We start from the raw sequence: 17,093 nt of genomic DNA, 5'->3' as shown, positions 1-17,093 counted from the left end.
CAGTTACAGCACCGCTCAGAGAGTGCTGAAGGGAAACCGCTGTTGTGTGTTCACACTGTCAGCAATAGCATGTTCACACTTGCAACACTTGCAGCGGTATTCGGAGCGGTGCACTCTGGGCAGCTATCCCACAGAGCGCCTCTTTCTCTTCTGCCACTAAGACTTGTGGGAAGGGGGATGGGGTCACATGGCATCCTGGGTTCTGTTCCAATGTCCCATGATGCATTGCTCCTCATCCCAGCAATCCCTGTGCTTCTGTCTGCATTTAGCGCCATCTCTCAATGGTTTGTGTCCTGCGTGCCCTGCCTCTTCGGGCTGTAGGAATGGATCCCGAACTGTTGACAAGAATGCTGCTCGCTCTGACCAACACATCATGAGTGGCAGTGGAGTTATTCCTTAAACTACAAGAGCAAGCGGAGTGTGACATTGATCTCACCATGCATACTAGCTACGACAGGAGATTGTTTGTGACATTCACGGAGGTGCTGGCCACAGTAGAACGCTGCTGTGGGGCTCGGGAATCAAACACTGAGTGGTGGGATCACATTGTGATGCACGTCTGGGATGACGAGCAGTGGCTGCAGAACTTTGGCATGAGGAAAGCCACATTCATGGGACCATGTGATGAGCTCGCCCAGCCCTGTGGCACAAGGACAGCAGAATGAGAGCTGCCCCGCCGTTGGAGAAGCACGTAGTGATTGCACTGTGGAAGGTGGCTACTCCGGACTGCTACCGATCGGTCGCTAACCAGTTTGGAGTGGGAAAGTCGACCATTGGACTCGTGTTGAGGGAAGTGTGCAGGGCCATTAATCGCATCCTGCTCTGAAAGACCATGACTCTGGGCAACGTGCGTGACATTGTGGATGGCTTTGCACAAATGGGCTTCCCTAACTGCGGAGGGCGATAGATGACACGCTCCAGACGATCTAGCTACCGGGTACATTAATCACAAGGGATATTTCTCTATGGTTCTCCAGGCGCTTGTGGATCACCGTGGGCGTTTCACAGATATTGACCCAGGCTGGTCCAGAAAGGTGCATGATGCACGCATCTTTCGGAACACTGGCCTGCTCAAGAAGCTGCAAGGAGGGACTTTTCTCACGGACCAGAAGATCACCGTAGGGGAAGTCGAAATGCCCATTGTGATCCTGGGAGACTCCGCCTACCCCTTAATGCCGTGGCTTATGAAGCCGTACAAAGGGCAACTTGACAGCAGCAAGGAGCGGTTCAACCAGGCATCCAATCAACCCTTAACCAGGGGGCAGGGCTACTCAGGCAGAGCAGGGAATTAAAAAGCCTGCTCCTAAGTGACCGGAGGAGCTAGCGACCAGGAGCGGCTAACAGGGAGTTTGGCGAGGGAGTTTACAGGGGGAGTGTGAGCAGGGGCTAGATACACCTAATGTTCTTTGCACTTAAAGGTCAAAACACCGCTTGATTAAAACAAAGCACCAACAAGGGAACAAGCTTCGGGAGTAAAAAGACAATGCAGGCAGAAATCCAGCAACAGAGTGGGAACTACCCAGTTTATTGCACCCAATGCAGCATGTCTGATTACCTGCCCTATGGGCATTCGGTGCAAGGAGCTCCTGGCCCTCAGAGACCGTGTACGGACTTTGGAGACCAGAGTGGCTGAGCTGAGGGACACAGAGAGGTACATAGATGAGACACAGTAGAACGGTCCCACCCCCGGTCTGACTGCCTCTGTGCTGTTGAGGAGGATAAAAGCCTCAGGGAAGGAGAACATCCAACTGGAGCAGAGGGAAACGATCCCATAGTTGGGACCCTCCTCCCAGATGATGTTGTGGTATCCTTAGGATGACCAGACAGAAAATGTGAAAAATCAGGATGGGGGTGAGGGGTAATAGGACCCTATATAAGAAAAAGACCCAAAAATCAGGACTGTCCCTATAAAATCAGGACATCTGGTCACCCTAGGTATCCTCTCGCACTGAGAATACTTTTTCGGGGGAGGGAACTCCAGTTATTAGGAAGAGACCGGTATTAGTAATGGGTGATTCGAATATTAGAAACATAGATAGCTGGGTTTGCGATGATCGGGAGAACCATGCGGTGACCTGCCTGCCTGGTGCGAAGGTTGCGGATCTCTCGAGACATCTAGATAGACTTATATGTAGTGCTGGGGAGGAGCTGGTGGTCGTGGTACATGTAGGTACCAACGACATGGGGAAGGATAGGAGAGAGGTCCTGAAGGCCAAATTTAGGCTGCTAGGTAAGAGATTGAAGTCCATGACCTCCATGGGAGCATTCTCTGAAATGCTTCCAGTTCCACATGCAGGGCCAGTTGGACAGGCAGAACTGCAGGGTCTCAATGCGTGGATGAGACGATGGTGTAGGGAGGAGGGGTTTAGATTTATTAGGAACTGGGGAAGCTTTTGGGAGACGGGGAGCCGATACAGGAAGGATGGGCTCCACCTAAACCAAAATGAAACCAGATTGCTGGTGCTTAAAATTAAAAAGGTCGTAGAACAGTTTTAAACTAAGGGCTGGGGGAAAGCCAACAGGTGCGAAGGAGCATGTGGTTCGGACAGAGACATCCCTTAGGGGAGGATCTATAAATGGAGAGTCCCTATGTCCTAGTGAGGAGGAGAGGATGGAAAATGATGAAATACAGGGAGGATCTGATGAGAAACTGTCAAATGAAAAAAAGTCCCATTCAATTACATCATGCAATAGGGGACAGCCAAAAAAATGACAAGTTTTTCAAATGCTTATATACCAGTGCTAGAAGTCTAAATAATAAGCTGGGTGAACTAGAGTGCCTTGTACTAAATGAGGATATTGATATAACAGGTGTGACGTTGCACTCTATATGCTTTTATGAAAATATGCTAATGAGTTTGAATATAATGTAACTGAATATGCTTCATGCAAAACGTCTCTTGAAAGGTATCATTACAAAGCTTATAATCTACTGAGTGTGATCATCCTATTTGTATAAATGTACCACTCTTGTATCTGAAACTAGAAATATAAAATAGAACTCTGAGGGCCTATTGTAGTTATGCAAAGTGTGGGCCATTAATGGTGGTTTGGAATCTTGATGACTCCCATTAACCAGGATCATTGTCTGCAGATAGCTGTAAAAAGCAACAGAGGGTCCTGTGGCACCTTTAAGACTAACAGAAGTATTGGAGTGTAAGCTTTCGTGGGTGAATGCCCACTTTATCAGCAGATAGCTGTGTTTACCTGTGAGTCTTCCTGTATAGGTGTGTGCTGGCAAGTGGGTAATGAAGTCTTACAGTGACATGTGATCATGTCACCTGAACTGGAATCCATCTTTAACCTGGTGCTTTTCCATTGAGAAGAAGGGGAGGGGCAGAGAGGGACAAAGGATTCCTGCCTTATGCAAAAGATATGTAAGTGGGTGGAACAGAGAAAAGGGGGCGGCCATCATGAGAAATCCCCTAGCTACCACCTGAGCTGGAACAAGGGCTGTACCAGGGGATAGGATTGTGCCCAGCCTAGGAAGGCCTCCAATCTGTGATAGAAGCTTATTGGAACATCTCTGAGGGTGAGATAGTATCTGTATTCAGTTTTATTACTGTATTAGGTTTAGATTTGCATGTTTTATTTTATTTTGTTTGGTAATTCACTTTGTTCTGTCTGTTACTACTTGGAACCACTTAAATCCTACTGTCTGTATTTAATAAAATCACTTTTTACTTATTAATTAACCCAGAGTATGTATTAATACCTGGGGGAGCAAACAGCTGTGCATACCTCTCTATCAGTGTTATAGAGGGCGGACAATTCATGAGTTTACCCTGTATAAAGGATTCATTTGGGGTTTCGACCCCAATGGGAGTTGGGCAGCTGAGTGTTATAGACAGGAACACTTCTGTGAGCTGCTTTCAGTGAAGTCTGCAGCTGTTAGGGGACATGGGTCAGACCCTGGGTCTGAGTTGGAGCAGACGGGCGTGTCTGGCTCAACAAGACAGGGTGCTGGAGTCCCAGGCTGGCAGGGAAAGCAGGGGCAGAAGTAGTCTTGGCACATCAGTTGGCAGTTCCCAAGGGGGTTTCTGTGATCCAACCGGTCTCACCTACTTCCTATCTACCCACTTACCCAACTAACTACCTACCCACGCACCTATGTACCCATTTACCCACCTACCACCCGTCCCAGCTACCTGCTCACCCACCCATCAACCTACTCACCTACCATCCCACCCACCCATCTATCTATCTATCTATCTATCTATCTATCTATCTATCTATCTATCTATCTATCTATCTATCTATCTATCTATCTATCTATCTATCTATCCAGACTGCCAGCCACATACATACCCCAGAATCTCTCTCTCCCAGGACACCCTGCTGCTGTCGTAGAAGCAGAAGGAAGGACAGGCCGGGGGCCAGGGAATCCACGGTGCTCGAGTCTGGCATGTAGATTGGGACGTTCCTCAGCCACCGAAGAACCAACAAGGAATTGGAATCTCACCAGACTGAGGAAACAGAGAATGAGACCTCAGGTGGGGGGACTGCCACGCTGGGTGAGGCCAACAGGCCCATCTAGCCTGATACCCTGCCCCCTCCCTACCCCTCTGGATGAGCCCCATCATGGGCCCATCTAGCCTGGTATCCCGCCCCATCCTTGCCCCTCTGAGTGAGACCCATGGGCCTGGGAAGCACGAGGAAGCTGCCTGTACTATTTATATGACCAGTAGATGATCTGTTTGTTGCCCTGATGGTTATGACTCTGTTTTCTCTGTGATGACCGCAAGGCACCCAAGACCCTCTAGAGAACAGAGCAGACCAGCTGATGCTAGTTACCTCTCCCTGCAAGACAACGCCCAACCCAGCGGCTCTGACGGCCGTTCCCAGCCAGCGCGGGGAGAAAGTTTCACAGAGAAATTTTTTTTTGGTGCAAAATGCAAAAATGGCAATACCAAAACTTTGTGTGAATCCAAGTCCATTCTGCTAAATTGTTCATCTGGCGAAAAAAAACTCCCCAAACTCCCCAAGATGGAAAGATTTTTTTAGGCGTTTTCAAAAAGAAACGTTTCACTTTCTTGATTCAAAACCACTGTATGGGTTGAAATTTCCTGTCATTTTATATTTTAGTAAAAACAATCTAAAATGCTTGAAATTGAAACAAAATGTTTCATCCTCAAACCAAATCTATTTCTGACCTTCTGGTTTGCTGACTAATTTTCATTTTCAGTTTTACATGAAAAGTTTTCCCCCCCACTGAGTTTTGGTTCCCTCAAAATTTATCAAATTATGCTTTCAGATGGACCCGCAAATATTTTTTTCAAATCTTTGGTTCACCAAAAACTTCAACAATTTGTCTTTTTTGTTTTGACCCAAACAGTTTTCAGTTTGCTCAAAATTTTGACCAATTTTTGTTTCAAGCCACTAGCCAGGCGCGGAATGGGCCACGGGGCCTTTCCCCTCTTGTGGGCGATGGCTTGGATCCAGCCCCAGGGTGGGGGACTGGCTGGCCGAGCTGGCAGCAGTGGGATACCGGTGACAATGTGTGCAGGCTGTGTTGCTCGGTAGCTGTGCTGAACAATTTCCCCTTGGTGATGTGCAGATAATAGCAGCCCCCATCCCTGGCTCACATGTCCTCGATGCCCAAGGAGCAGCCCCCCTTCTCCAGGTACCCCAGCATCCAGAAGTGTCCCCGTGCCTCCTCCAACATCTCTCGCTAGGGGATGTTAGAAGTGATGGGTTTTCCCCAGAAGACGTCCGCTTGCTCCATGAACCAAGACCCACAGATCCCCCCATCCGATCCCTGCCTCATCAGTGGCCTGAATGTGCAGGGGATGATGAAGCAGAGACCCACCCAGGCTCGCACCGTTTCTGGGGCCCTCAGGCTCAGTTCTGGATGGAGCCACCAGATGGCGCAGTTACACAAAGCCAGACATAATTGGGGGAGACAGCTGTGGGGAGACGGGGGCAGCATTAGTGCCCCACACTGGCTGCACAGGAGGTACCCTTCAGAGGGGACTGACTTGCATGCTCTGCCTCTGTTAATGCATTTGCTTTTTTTGCACCAGCATCGCATTGCTGACTCATATTGAGGTTGTGATCCACCCAGCTCCTTCCCAGCAGTGCTGCTGCCAAGCCAGTTCTTCCCCAGCCTGTATTTGTGTATTTGGTTTTTCTCCCTAAATGGAGCCCCTTCCATTTGTCCTCGATGAATTTCATTGTGTCGTCTACAGCCCAGTTCACCAATCTATCGAGATCCCTCTGAATTTTAGCTCCGTCCTCCAAAGTGTTGGCAACTCCCCCCAGCTTTGTGTCATCTGCAGATTTGATCAGTCTGCTCCCTAGTGCTACACCCAGGTCATTGATAAAAACTTTAAACAACACGGGACCCAGCACAGATCCCTGTGGAACCCCACTTGAGACCTCCCTCCAATCCCACAGCGTCCATTAACAGTTACTTGTTGTTTGTGGTTGTTTACCCAGTTCTGTATCCACTTAATGGTAGTTCCACCAAGCCCACATTTCTCCATAAGAATGGCCATACTGGGTCAGACCAAAGGTCCATCTAGCTCAGTATCCCATCTTCCGACAGTGGCCAATGCCGGGTGCCCCAGAGGGAATGAACAGAACAGGTAATGATCAAGTGATCCACCCCCTGTCACCCATTCCCAGTTTCTGGCAAACAGAAGCTAGGGACACCATCCCTGTCCATTATGGCTAATAGCAATTGATGGACCTATCCTCCATGAATTTATCCAGTTCTTTTTGAACCCTGTTATAGTTTTATCCTTTACAACATCCTCTGGCAAAGAGTTCCACAGGTTGACTGTGCGTTGTGTGGAGAAACACTTCCCTTCGTTTGTTTTAAACCTGCTGCCTATTCATTTCATTTGGGGACTCCTAATTCTTGTGTTTTGGGAAGGAGTAAGTAACACTTCCTTATTTACTTTCTCCACACCAGTCAGGATTGTATAGACCTCTATCATATCCCCCCTTAGTCGTCTCTTTTCCAAGCTGAAAAGTCCCAGTCTTATTAATCTCTCCCCATATGGAAGCCGTTCCATACCCCTAATCATTTTTGTTGCCCTTTTGTGAACCTTTTCCAATTCCAATTTGAGATAGGGCCACCAGATCTGCATGCAGTATTCAAGATGTGGGTGTACCATGGATTTACATAGAGGCAATATCATATTTTCCGTCTTATTATCTATCCCTTTTTTAATGATTCCAAACATTCTGTTTGCTTTTTTGACGGCCGCTGCACATTGAGTGGATGTTTTCAGAGAACTATCCCCAATGATTCCCAGATCTCTTTCTTGAGTGGTCACAGCTAATTTAGACCCCATCATTTTATATGCTTGTTGATTCCTTCCAAACATTCTAGCAGATTGGTGAGGCATGATTTCTCTTTACAAAAAGCATGTTGACTCTTCCCCAACAAATCATGTTCATCTATGCATCTGATAATTCCCTTCTTTACTATAGTTTCAACCAGTTTGCTGGGCATTGAAGTTAGTCTTAGTGGCCTCTAATTGCTGGAATCATCTCTGGAGCCTTTTTAAAAATTGGTGTCACATTAGCTATCCTCCTGTCATCCGGTACAGAAGCTGATTTAAATGATAGGTTACATACCACAATTAGTAGTTCTGCAGTTTCACATTTGAGTTCCGTCAGAAGTCTTCTCCAGCTTCCTTATGAGAATGCCATGTGGGACTGGGTCAAAAGCCTTGCTGAAGTCCAGGTATATTATGACAGGTTTCAGAGTAGCAGCCGTGTTAGTCTGTATCCGCAAAAATAACAGGAGTACTTGTGGCACCTTAGAGACTAACAAATTTATTAGAGCATAAGCTTTCGTGGGCTACAACCCACTTCTTCGGATGCATCCGAAGAAGTGGGTTGTAGCCCACGAAAGCTTATGCTCTAATAAATTTGTTAGTCTCTAAGGTGCCACAAGTACTCCTGTTATTTTTGCAGGTATATTATGTCCACCACTTTCCCCCTGCCCCCAACCAGTTACCTCATCAAAGAAAGAAATCAAGCTGGTTTGGCAGAATTTTCTCTTGGTAAATCCATGCTGGTGATCACTCCTTCGTCCTCACAAATTGAAGGTTTTATACAGTGCTCTAGTAGCTTTCCAGGTGTTGAGGTCAGGCTGACTGGTCTATAGTTCCCCGGCTCCTCCTTTTCCCCCTTTTAAAGATGGCCACTCTGTTCGACCTTCTCCCATCTTCTGGGACCTCTCCTGGCATCCATGAGTTTGCAAATATTATTGCCAGTAGCTTCAACTAATTCCTTCAGTGCCCTGGATTGAACAGTATTGTTCTCAAATCTCACTGATTTGAATGTATTCAAATTGATCGGAAAATCTCTGACGTGTTCTTCACTTATCCCGATCTGCAGCCCTTCCCCTTTGTTGTCTGTGGTAACTTTGCTGGTCACCCGCTCACATGTTCTTTTTTTGTGGGAAGACTGAAGCAAAACAAGCACTGAGCAGCGCTGCCTTCCCACCATCTTCTGTCACCAGCTCGGGATTATCTGGCTGATCTCATGATTTTTAGAGAAAATCTCAGGTTTTTTCACCAATTTAAGGATTTTTTTAGCCCAGAATCTCTCTGGACCATCTGGTGATTTGCGGGGGGTCAGTGCACTGCCAGCAGCTCCGGATCAGCCCCCTGCAGAGCCCAGCAGTACTGATTGTCCCCCAGGCAGATCTGTCCCATCCCCCCCAACAGCCTCCGCTCTCACACTTCCCACCCCACGTCTGTCTCTAGGTCTGTCCCAGCCGGACACCCCAGCCATGGGCAGAGCCCTGCCGCCACAGCATGACGCCGGGGAACGGGAGCTCCAGGCTCAGGGTCCCCCCTGGAGAGCAGGTGGTCCTGCCCCCCCTGCAGCCACACTGAGGGTCCTGCTCCTCGCCCTGCTCTGGAGGGGTAAGTAAGAAGCACCTGCAGCCCCAGTGCAGGGGAAAGGCAGAACCTGCGCTAAGCGGGGCCAGGTCTGTCCCAGAACTTGAAAGGGAGACTGGCCAGAGGGGGAGGGGAGCCCAGTGCCCCAGTGTGGTGCTAGGGGGCGCTGAGTGACAGGGAGCGGGCAGGGGGCTCGATGGAGGGAGGAATGGAAACTAAATGGAGTGAGAATTGGTCAAGGACCCACGGCTGGGCTCACAGGGGGCTGTTGGTCGGGAGTGAGGGGAATCGGCAGAGCTGTGGGGGGACCTCAGGGTTGATCTCTGCTCTCTATGGGTCCCACTTCAATCCCTGTCTGTCCCTGCAGGGTCCCTGTCCCAGCAGCCCGGATTTACCCTGATGGTGCCGCAGTCGGTGTCGGTGCAGGAGCGTCTCTGTGTTCTCGTCCCCTGTACCTTCATGTACCCAGCCTCCTACGACACTAAGAATTCCCAGGCCCAGCTCTACAGATACTGGTACAAGGATTCGGCCGTTGTGGGCCGGAATCCGCCTGTGGCCAGCAGTGACCCCAGCCGGGAGGTGTCGCAGGAGACCCAGGGACGGTTCCGGCTGACGGAGAATCCAGTGCGCGGCGACTGCTCCCTGCAAATCAGCGACGCCCGACAGACGGATGCAGGGAGATATTTCTTTAGAGTCGAGGGAGACTTTAAATACACTTACCGCCACAGTACCAATGGCACTGACCTTACGCTCACGATCTCCGTGCCAGGTAAGAGCAGCCGCAGTCACCGCTCAGCAGCCCCCTGAGCCAGCCAGTCCCCGCCCTGGGGCCCTTTCCTAGGGGGGAAAGGCCCCTTGTCCCCGAGTGATTCTCTCCCCTCTCCCCATGTCTCAGAGCTGACGGAGGAGCCAGAGATCCAGATCTCGCCGGCGCGGGGGCTGCCAGGTACACTGCTGGCTGGGGAGCCGGTGACTGTGACCTGCACGGCCCCTGGGCGCTGCTCCGGGCCCCCTCCCCGAGTCACCTGGACGGGGCCGTTCAGCGACACAGCCCGGAACGTCTCAGCCAAGCTGGCGAACGGCACCTGGGCCCACAGCTCCGAGCTCCGCTTCACGCCCACCCTGGGGGACCACGGCAAAGAGCTCATCTGCAGCATCACCTACAGGCCACCATCGGGACCTTCCACCCGCAGAACCGTCCAGCTCCGTGTCGGATGTGAGTGACCCCCCCAGCCCCTCCACGCCGGCCCTCAGTCCCCTCTGCTGCAATCCCCACCCCTGGGCTCCCCAACCCTGCCCTCCAGCCCCTCCCCCAACTCAGCCCTGTGCTGGGATCCCCACCCCCCACCATGCACACTCAGCCAATTCTACTCCAGGCCCCTTCCCTCCACACCCTGCAGCCCCTTCTCTCTTGGGATCTTCACCCCTTCCTGCCCCCCTTGGCTATGGGTCCCCCTTTCCCTCTGTACCCCCAGGTCCCCAGGCCCTTCTCTTCTGGGATCCTCTCTACCCCCGACCTGCCCTGCCCCCAGAATCCTCCTGTGCTGGGATCCACCCACACCCCCATTCCAACCCCCCTTCTTGGGATTTCCCCCTCACACCACCCACCCCAGTTCCCCCTGAGATCCCCCCGGGCTGTCCCACCTCGTCTCCTCCACCCCCTTCCCTTTCTGCCAGGATCGGCGGATGCTCTATATGGGGCAGAGTGTTAATAGGACCCAGTCACTGTCCGGCACTAAACATTCTCCGGGCTCGGTGCCCAGAGACCTCGGCCCGCCCTGCCCCATGGCAACCCCCCGTTAAATGGCCTGTGACCCTCACGCTGCACATCCAGGGCAGAGGGAAAATCAGCGGCCGACGTGAAGGATCAAATCAGGCTTCGCTATAAGGATGGCCCTTGTTCCTTCAGCCAGAGGGAGATTTAGCAGGAAACTCTCCCTCCCCCCCCCCCCCCCCGTGTCTGAGCCCAGGCCCCAGCCCGACCCTGAACGTCTACACAGACCTCAGAGGAAACGTCTGCACTGCAATCAAAGACACCCCCCCACTCCCCCCGCGAGCCTGACCCAACGGACCCAAGTCCGGCTGTTCCGCGTGTTACTTTTAGCCGCCCCTCTGGGCGCAGCCGGGCTGCAAAATATCCAGGCCTGAACGGCCAAGCCGGGGGCAAAAGGAGAGGGCTGGGGAGAGAGGAACCGAGGGGGGAAGGCAAAGGACCCATGATGGGGGTGTCTGATGTCCCTGGTGGTGGCTGGGACTGGGGCGGGGGTGGGAGTGGGGTTATTTAGACCTCTGGCTCTGGCCCACCCTGGGGAGGACACGTTTGGGGAGCAGGACGCTGAATGCCCAGGCACCCGGCAGACCGTGGGGCTGGTGACAGTCGCTCGAGTACCCAGGTCGGAGCAGCCCGGCCCCTCGTTAGTGACTCCACCAATTAGGCCCAATTTTAACCAACCAGTTTTGGTCCCTTGGGTTTCCATTTCTCATGGTTCTGGTTCCCCGGCACGGCCCTAACCTGGCCCCTGGGTTCTGTCGGGCACCTCTTGGGTGGGGCTCAGTCGGTTCTGTCGCTTCCCTTCCCTGCCCACGGGTCTTGTGTCACTTCAGGGACTTTCCCGTACCCCAGCTGAGCACTCAGAGAGGGGCCATGTCTAGGCTCAGTGATCACTAGTGACCCCCCCCCCCCCGGTGCTGTCCAGCCCCCCTGATCCACCCTGTCTGGTTTGTGTTACAGACCCTCCTGGGACCCCCAACATCACCGGGACCCTGACCAGGAACGGACGCCCCGGTGAGAGGCCGCGCTGCAAGCCCCGGGAACCAGCGAGCACCTCCTAGTCACACTCTGCCCGCGCTCAGGGCCAGGCGCCAGGCTCAGCTGGGCCAGGCTGGTCCGTGCCCGGAGGGGAGAGCCCGAGGAAGCTGCACGGCTGTGGGGAGGGTGGTGGGGGGAGCGGGCCTGGTTCCCTCAGTCTCCTGACCCCCAGACAGAATTAAGGGGGCACTGGGCAATGGGGAGGAGATGGGTTACGGACTGATCTCTGCAATGGAGACCTCCTGCCATGGAAAGGCACCGAGATTGTGCGCCCACTCCAGAGCTGGCTACGTCCCCACGCTGGGTGAGGGGTCCTTGTATAAACAGCCCCTGCACCCCACCCCAGAGCTGGCTGCATCTCAGCTTTCGGGGGCGGGGCTAACCTGCTTGATCGTCTCTTCCAGGGCCGGCCCCATTGGGAGCTGAGGGTGACGTCGTGTCTCTGGAGACCCAGGAGGGCGACTCCCTGAACCTGAGCTGTGAGGCTGGGAGCAGACCCGAGGCCACCCTGAGCTGGGCCAAGGGGAACGAGTCCCTCAGCCCTGGCCAGGGAGGGGCCGGGCGCCTGGAGCTGCCGAATCTCAGCAGAGGGGACGCTGGGGAGTATCGGTGCTGGGCGAAGAATTCCTACGGGTCGACCTACCGGGCCCTGCGTGTGCATGTGCAGTGTAAGGTGCTAGGGGGTGCTGTGCCACACAGAGGGGCCTTAGTGGCAGGTACTGGGCTGCAGGGGGCAGGTCGTCAGTAGGGGGCGCTAGGCTGCAGGGAGCAAGGCAGGGAGTCAGTAGGGGGCGCTGGTCTGCAGGGGGCGGGCAGGGGATCCATGGGGGTGCTGGGCTGCAGGGGGGGCGGGGGCTCATTGGGGGGTGCTGGGCTGTGGAGCAGGGGGTCAGTGGGGGGCACTCTCCAATCTAATATGTTGCCGTGGGTATTTCAGCTCCCATGAGGACTCTGGAAATCACCGTCTCCAGAGCTAACAGGAGCGACCCCCAGCTATTCCAAGGTATCACTAGGGGGCCGGGAGTGGGGCATGGGGCCTTTCCCCTCCAGTGGGTGCTGGCCCCGATCCGGCCCCCAGGCAGGGACTGGCTGGCTCAGAGTGCGAGTGGCTCTGTGTTATTCCTGTTCCCAGATCCCGGCACCGCGGTGGGGAACGGTTCACAGTTCATGGCCCGGGAGGGCGACTCCCTGCGGTTCCTCTGCTCCGTCGCCAGTAGCCCCCCCGCTGCACTGGGCTGGATGAGGGGGGGCCGAGCTGTCGAGGGCGCCCACCCCGTGGGGGAGAATCAGCTGTGGCTGGAGCTGCCCAACGTGACGGCCGAGGATGGGGGGCTGTACGGCTGCTGGGCCAAGAATGAGGAGAGCTCTGCCCAGGGGACGTTCCAGCTGCTCATCGAGTGTGAGTGGGATTAACCCACGGAACTCCCTGCACCTGGATATTAATGGGATTAACCCACACGACTCCCTGCCACTCAGTGTGAGTGGGGTTAACCTGTGGGACTCCCTGCCACTGGGTTTCTCTCTCTGACTATTGTCCCTGTGTCTCCTGCTCTCCCCAGACAGCCCCCGGCTGGGGACCGGGCTGAACTCGTCCTGCCAGCGCCAGGGGCCCAGCATCAGCTGCAGCTGCTCCCTGCGCTCCCACCCCCCACCCCGGCTCCAGTGGCAGGTGGACGGGGAGCCCCTGGCTGGGAACGGCTCATGGGGGGCCCTGCAGGTCAGCTCGTGGGCCCAGGGGGATGAGGCCGTCAGCACCCTGAGCTGGACGGGGAGCGGGGACAGGGGCCCCCAGATCTTCTGCCTCGGCTCCAACCCCCATGGGACCTACGCCGCCCTGCACTTTGACTTCAGTCCCCCACGGAGAGGTGAGACACTCGGACTCCTGGGTTCTGTCCCCAGTTCGGGGAGACGAGTGGGGTCTGGAGGGGGGTGGCGGGGGGTGGGAGCCAGGACTCCTGGGTTCTCTCCCAGCCGTGCCCTGTGCTGTGTGTTTTCGCAGGTGCGGAGGAGCCTGGCAAGCTGCTGGGCGTCGGGGTGGCCTGTGGGCTGGGGGTCGCCATCGGCTTCTTCCTTCTCGGGCTCTGTGTGATCAAGTGAGTCTGACGCCTCCTGCCCTGATCCCCAGCTGCCCCCACCCCCGAGATCCCGCTGAGATCCCCTGCCCTCTCCCCTGGGATTTTCCAGTCCCCCCCAGCCCCCTCCCCCAAGCCGCTCTCTCTGGCCTATCCCAGTCCCCTGCACTCTACCCTCCCATACTGGTGTTCCTCCCTTTCTCCCTCCCCACGGGGCTATTCTACCCCCTCTCCCGTGTGTCATGCGTCTGTCCTGATCTGTTTCCCTGCAGGCTGTGGGGCCAGGAGCCGGCGCCCCCCAGCACTGAGGCCGGGGAGATGGCTAACGGGAGCCACGCCAAGCACCTGGCCGATGAGGCCAGCGTGATCTACAGTAACGTCCCCACCATGCCCATGGTATGTACCTGGGGGGAGCCGGGGACCAAGCCCACCTGCCCTTCCCACCCCACCACGTCTCTTCCCCCCCACTTCTTCTCCTTCCCACCCCCTTAACTAGGGTTACCATATCTATTAAATAAAGAAAGAGGACCCTCCACGGGCCCTGGCCCCGCCCATTTCCCCACCCCCAGTCCCGTCCCAACTCCGCCCCTTCCCCGCCCTAACTCCGCCCCCTCCTCCCTCCCACTCCCAGCCACGGGGAAAGGGCTGCCCGAGCGCTACCGGCTTCACGGTTTGCCGGGCAGCCCCCAGACCCTGTGCCCCCGGCCGGTGCTTGCCCAGCGCAGCTGGAGCCCGGGAGGGGAAGCGCCCAGCCGGGGGCGCAGGGTCTGGAGGCTGCCCGGCAAACCGTGAAGCCGGTAGCGCTCGGGCTTCGGGCAGCCCCCTTGCCTCCGGACCCTGCGCCCCCAGCCGGGCACTTCCCCTCCCGGGCTCCGGCGGCGCAGGGTCCGGAGGCATGCGGGCTGCCCAAAGCCGGTAGCGCTCGGGCAGCCCAGCTCTTAAACAGAGCCGAAGAGTCAGGGGAGGAGCAGAGCCTCCAGCCGCGGCTGCTCTGCTCCTTCCCTGACTCTTCGGCTCTGTTTAAGAGCCGAGCTGCCCGAGCGCTATGGGCTTCAGGCAGCCCCCTTGCCTCCGGACCCCAGCCGCCAGGCGGGCAGTTCCCCGCCCGGGCTCCGGCGGCGCAGGGTCCGGAGGTATGGGGGCTGCCCAAAACCCGTAGCGCTCGGCTCTTAAACAGAGCCGAAGAGTCGGGGAGGAGCAGAGCCGCCGCGGCTGGAGGCTCTGCTCCTCCCCGACTCTTAGGCTCTGTTTAAGAGCCGAGCTGCCCCAGCGCTACTGGCTTCGGGCAGCCCCTGTGCCTCCGGACCCTGCGCCGCCGGAGCCCGGGAGAGGAAGTGCCCGGCCGGCGGCTGGGGTCCGGAGGCAAGGGGGCTGCCTGAAGCCCATAGCGCTCGGGCAGCTCGGCTCTTAAACAGAGCCGAAGAGTCAGGGAAGGAGCAGAGCCGCCATTTTCCCGGACATGTTCGGCTTTTTGGCAATTCCCCCCGGACGGGGGTTTGAGTGCCGAAAAGCCGGACATGTCCGGGAAAAAGAGGACATATGGTAACCCTACCCTTAACGAAAGCATTAATATAAGCCAGGTTTTCACCAGGGCACCCGACCCCCCCACGCGGTGCAAGAAATACACCCCTGCCACCAGCCTGGGCTCCCCGAACTGCGTGGGATCAGCTCCTGCATGCAGAAAATGCACCTCATCCCTCGGGTCTCGCTCAGAGGGGAGGACATGCAGCGAGTGCATTCACGTGCATTCACAAAGTGCATGGGACTAGATTGGGGCTGCAATGCTGCCAATCCCTGGGCATCTCCCGAATGCACCAGCTGGGCAAAAATGCATTTCTGCGGCTGCCTGCTATGGTATTAGGGGCATATGCTCAGACAATGCATGCAGGGTGCACCGTATCTGTTGCGAACATATGCACCCTGCAGAAAATGCAATGAATGCATCAGCATAGTCCAGGGATCGGCAACCTTTGGCACGCGGCTCTCCAGGGTAAGCACCCTGGCCGGCCGGGCCGGTTTGTTTACCTGCCGCGTCTGCAGGTTCGGCCGATCGCGGCTCCCACTGGCCGCGGTTTACTGCTCCAGGCCAATGGGGGCAGCAGGAAGCGGCGGCTAGCACATCCCTTGGCCCGCACCATGCACAGAGCATAAAATGCACACAGCCCCATGCATCTTGCTAATGCATGGCTGATGCAGGCAATGCAGAGAATGCATTAACTTAACCGGTGCTGCCCCAAGCTGCATGGGAGCAGTTCATGCATGCTCGGTGCATGAAATCCCGTCAATACATTCGCGGAACCTGTTCTGTGATGAGATGCATGAGATTAAATCCTGCATGCATGGTGCATGAAATGCGCGCACACACCCCATGCATCTTGCTAATGCGTGGCCTGTACAGCTGAGGCAGTGAATGCATTAACCGAGCTGGTGCTGGTGTGGGATCAGCTCATGCATGCAGTGAGTGTGAAACACACACAAACCAACGCCTCTTGCTAGTGCATGCCCGATGCAGGAAATGCATTTGCATGGCGGGTGGGGGAAATGAGGCCTGGGGCAGCCCATGCAATCAGCTCAGCAGGGTGGATGCAAGTCTCTGCCTGGTGTCTCTGCCTTGCTCCTCACTCAGCATCACAAGATTCCAGCCACCCACCGGACCAAAGGCATCCAGGACAGGGCTGCAGCAGCCCAGGCCCCGCTAGGCCCCGGGGAGCCGGAGGAGCTGCACTACGCCGCCATCGACTTCTCCAAGCTGCAGCGCAAAGGGGCAGAGCCTCCGGAGGCCCCTGCCACGGAATATTCCGAGGTCCGGCGGAAATAGCCCCTTAGCGCCATGGGCCCAGGCTGGGCATCTCCGCCTCCTGGGACCGCAGCTCTGAGGTGGCCTGTCTCTGCCATGGACCCCCTCAGGGAGTCCCCTTGTTCTGTACCCCCGGGGCCTCCACTCCCCGAGGGAGCAACGCCCCCCGATCTCTACCCTGCCGTGACTCTCCGCCAGCGTCACACAGGTTTATTGAACGTCTGAACCCAGTACAGGAGGCTCTCAGGGCCCTTGGGCCTGGGCCTCCCTCAGCACGGGACATCTGGGTCTCTCTTGCATCTAGGTGGGCTCTGACTGCTCTCCCCCCAGCCCAGAAGCCCCCTCCTTCCACCTGGGCATCCGATATCACTGGCCCCAACGCTAGGGTTACCATACGTCTGGTTTTTCCCGGACATGTCCGGCTTTTTGGTAATCAAACCCCCGTCCGGGGGGAATTACCAAAAAGCCGAACATGTCCGGGAAAATACCGGCCGGGCACTTCCCCTCCCACGGCTGCTCTGCTCCTCCCCTGACTCTTCGGCTCTGTTTAA

At 55.7% G+C, this 17,093-nt stretch overlaps 1 protein-coding gene across 1 annotated transcript; it reads left to right on the top strand.

Annotated features, from left to right (window-relative positions):
- The first annotated feature begins 965 nt into the window (after positions 1 to 965).
- On the top strand, positions 966 to 16,563 carry LOC135892231 (sialic acid-binding Ig-like lectin 11). The gene is made up of 12 exons (XM_065419937.1): positions 966 to 1,275; positions 8,727 to 8,888; positions 9,232 to 9,633; positions 9,760 to 10,080; positions 11,596 to 11,649; positions 12,078 to 12,341; positions 12,611 to 12,676; positions 12,806 to 13,072; positions 13,233 to 13,538; positions 13,673 to 13,766; positions 14,018 to 14,141; positions 16,372 to 16,563. Exons 1-12 carry the CDS (start codon positions 966 to 968, stop codon positions 16,561 to 16,563), a joined length of 2,562 nt encoding a protein of 853 aa, XP_065276009.1.
- Positions 16,564 to 17,093: the final 530 nt, after the last annotated feature.

The sequence above is a fragment of the Emys orbicularis genome, chromosome 20 (genome assembly GCF_028017835.1).
Source record: "Emys orbicularis isolate rEmyOrb1 chromosome 20, rEmyOrb1.hap1, whole genome shotgun sequence".
NCBI classification, from domain to species: domain Eukaryota; kingdom Metazoa; phylum Chordata; order Testudines; family Emydidae; genus Emys; species Emys orbicularis.
The sequence above is the reverse complement of the archived record's forward strand: the minus strand, read 5'-3'. Positions and strand labels throughout refer to the sequence as shown.

Bases quoted from the DNA above. Each gene is read 5' to 3' on its own strand.
- LOC135892231 (XM_065419937.1), top strand. From the start codon at position 966: ATGGTTCTCCAGGCGCTTGTGGATCACCGTGGGCGTTTCACAGATATT. The intron at 11,650-12,077 runs GTGAGAGGCCGC...CGTCTCTTCCAG, and splicing joins GACCAGGAACGGACGCCCCG to GGCCGGCCCCATTGGGAGCT. The intron at 13,073-13,232 runs GTGAGTGGGATT...TGCTCTCCCCAG, and splicing joins GTTCCAGCTGCTCATCGAGT to ACAGCCCCCGGCTGGGGACC.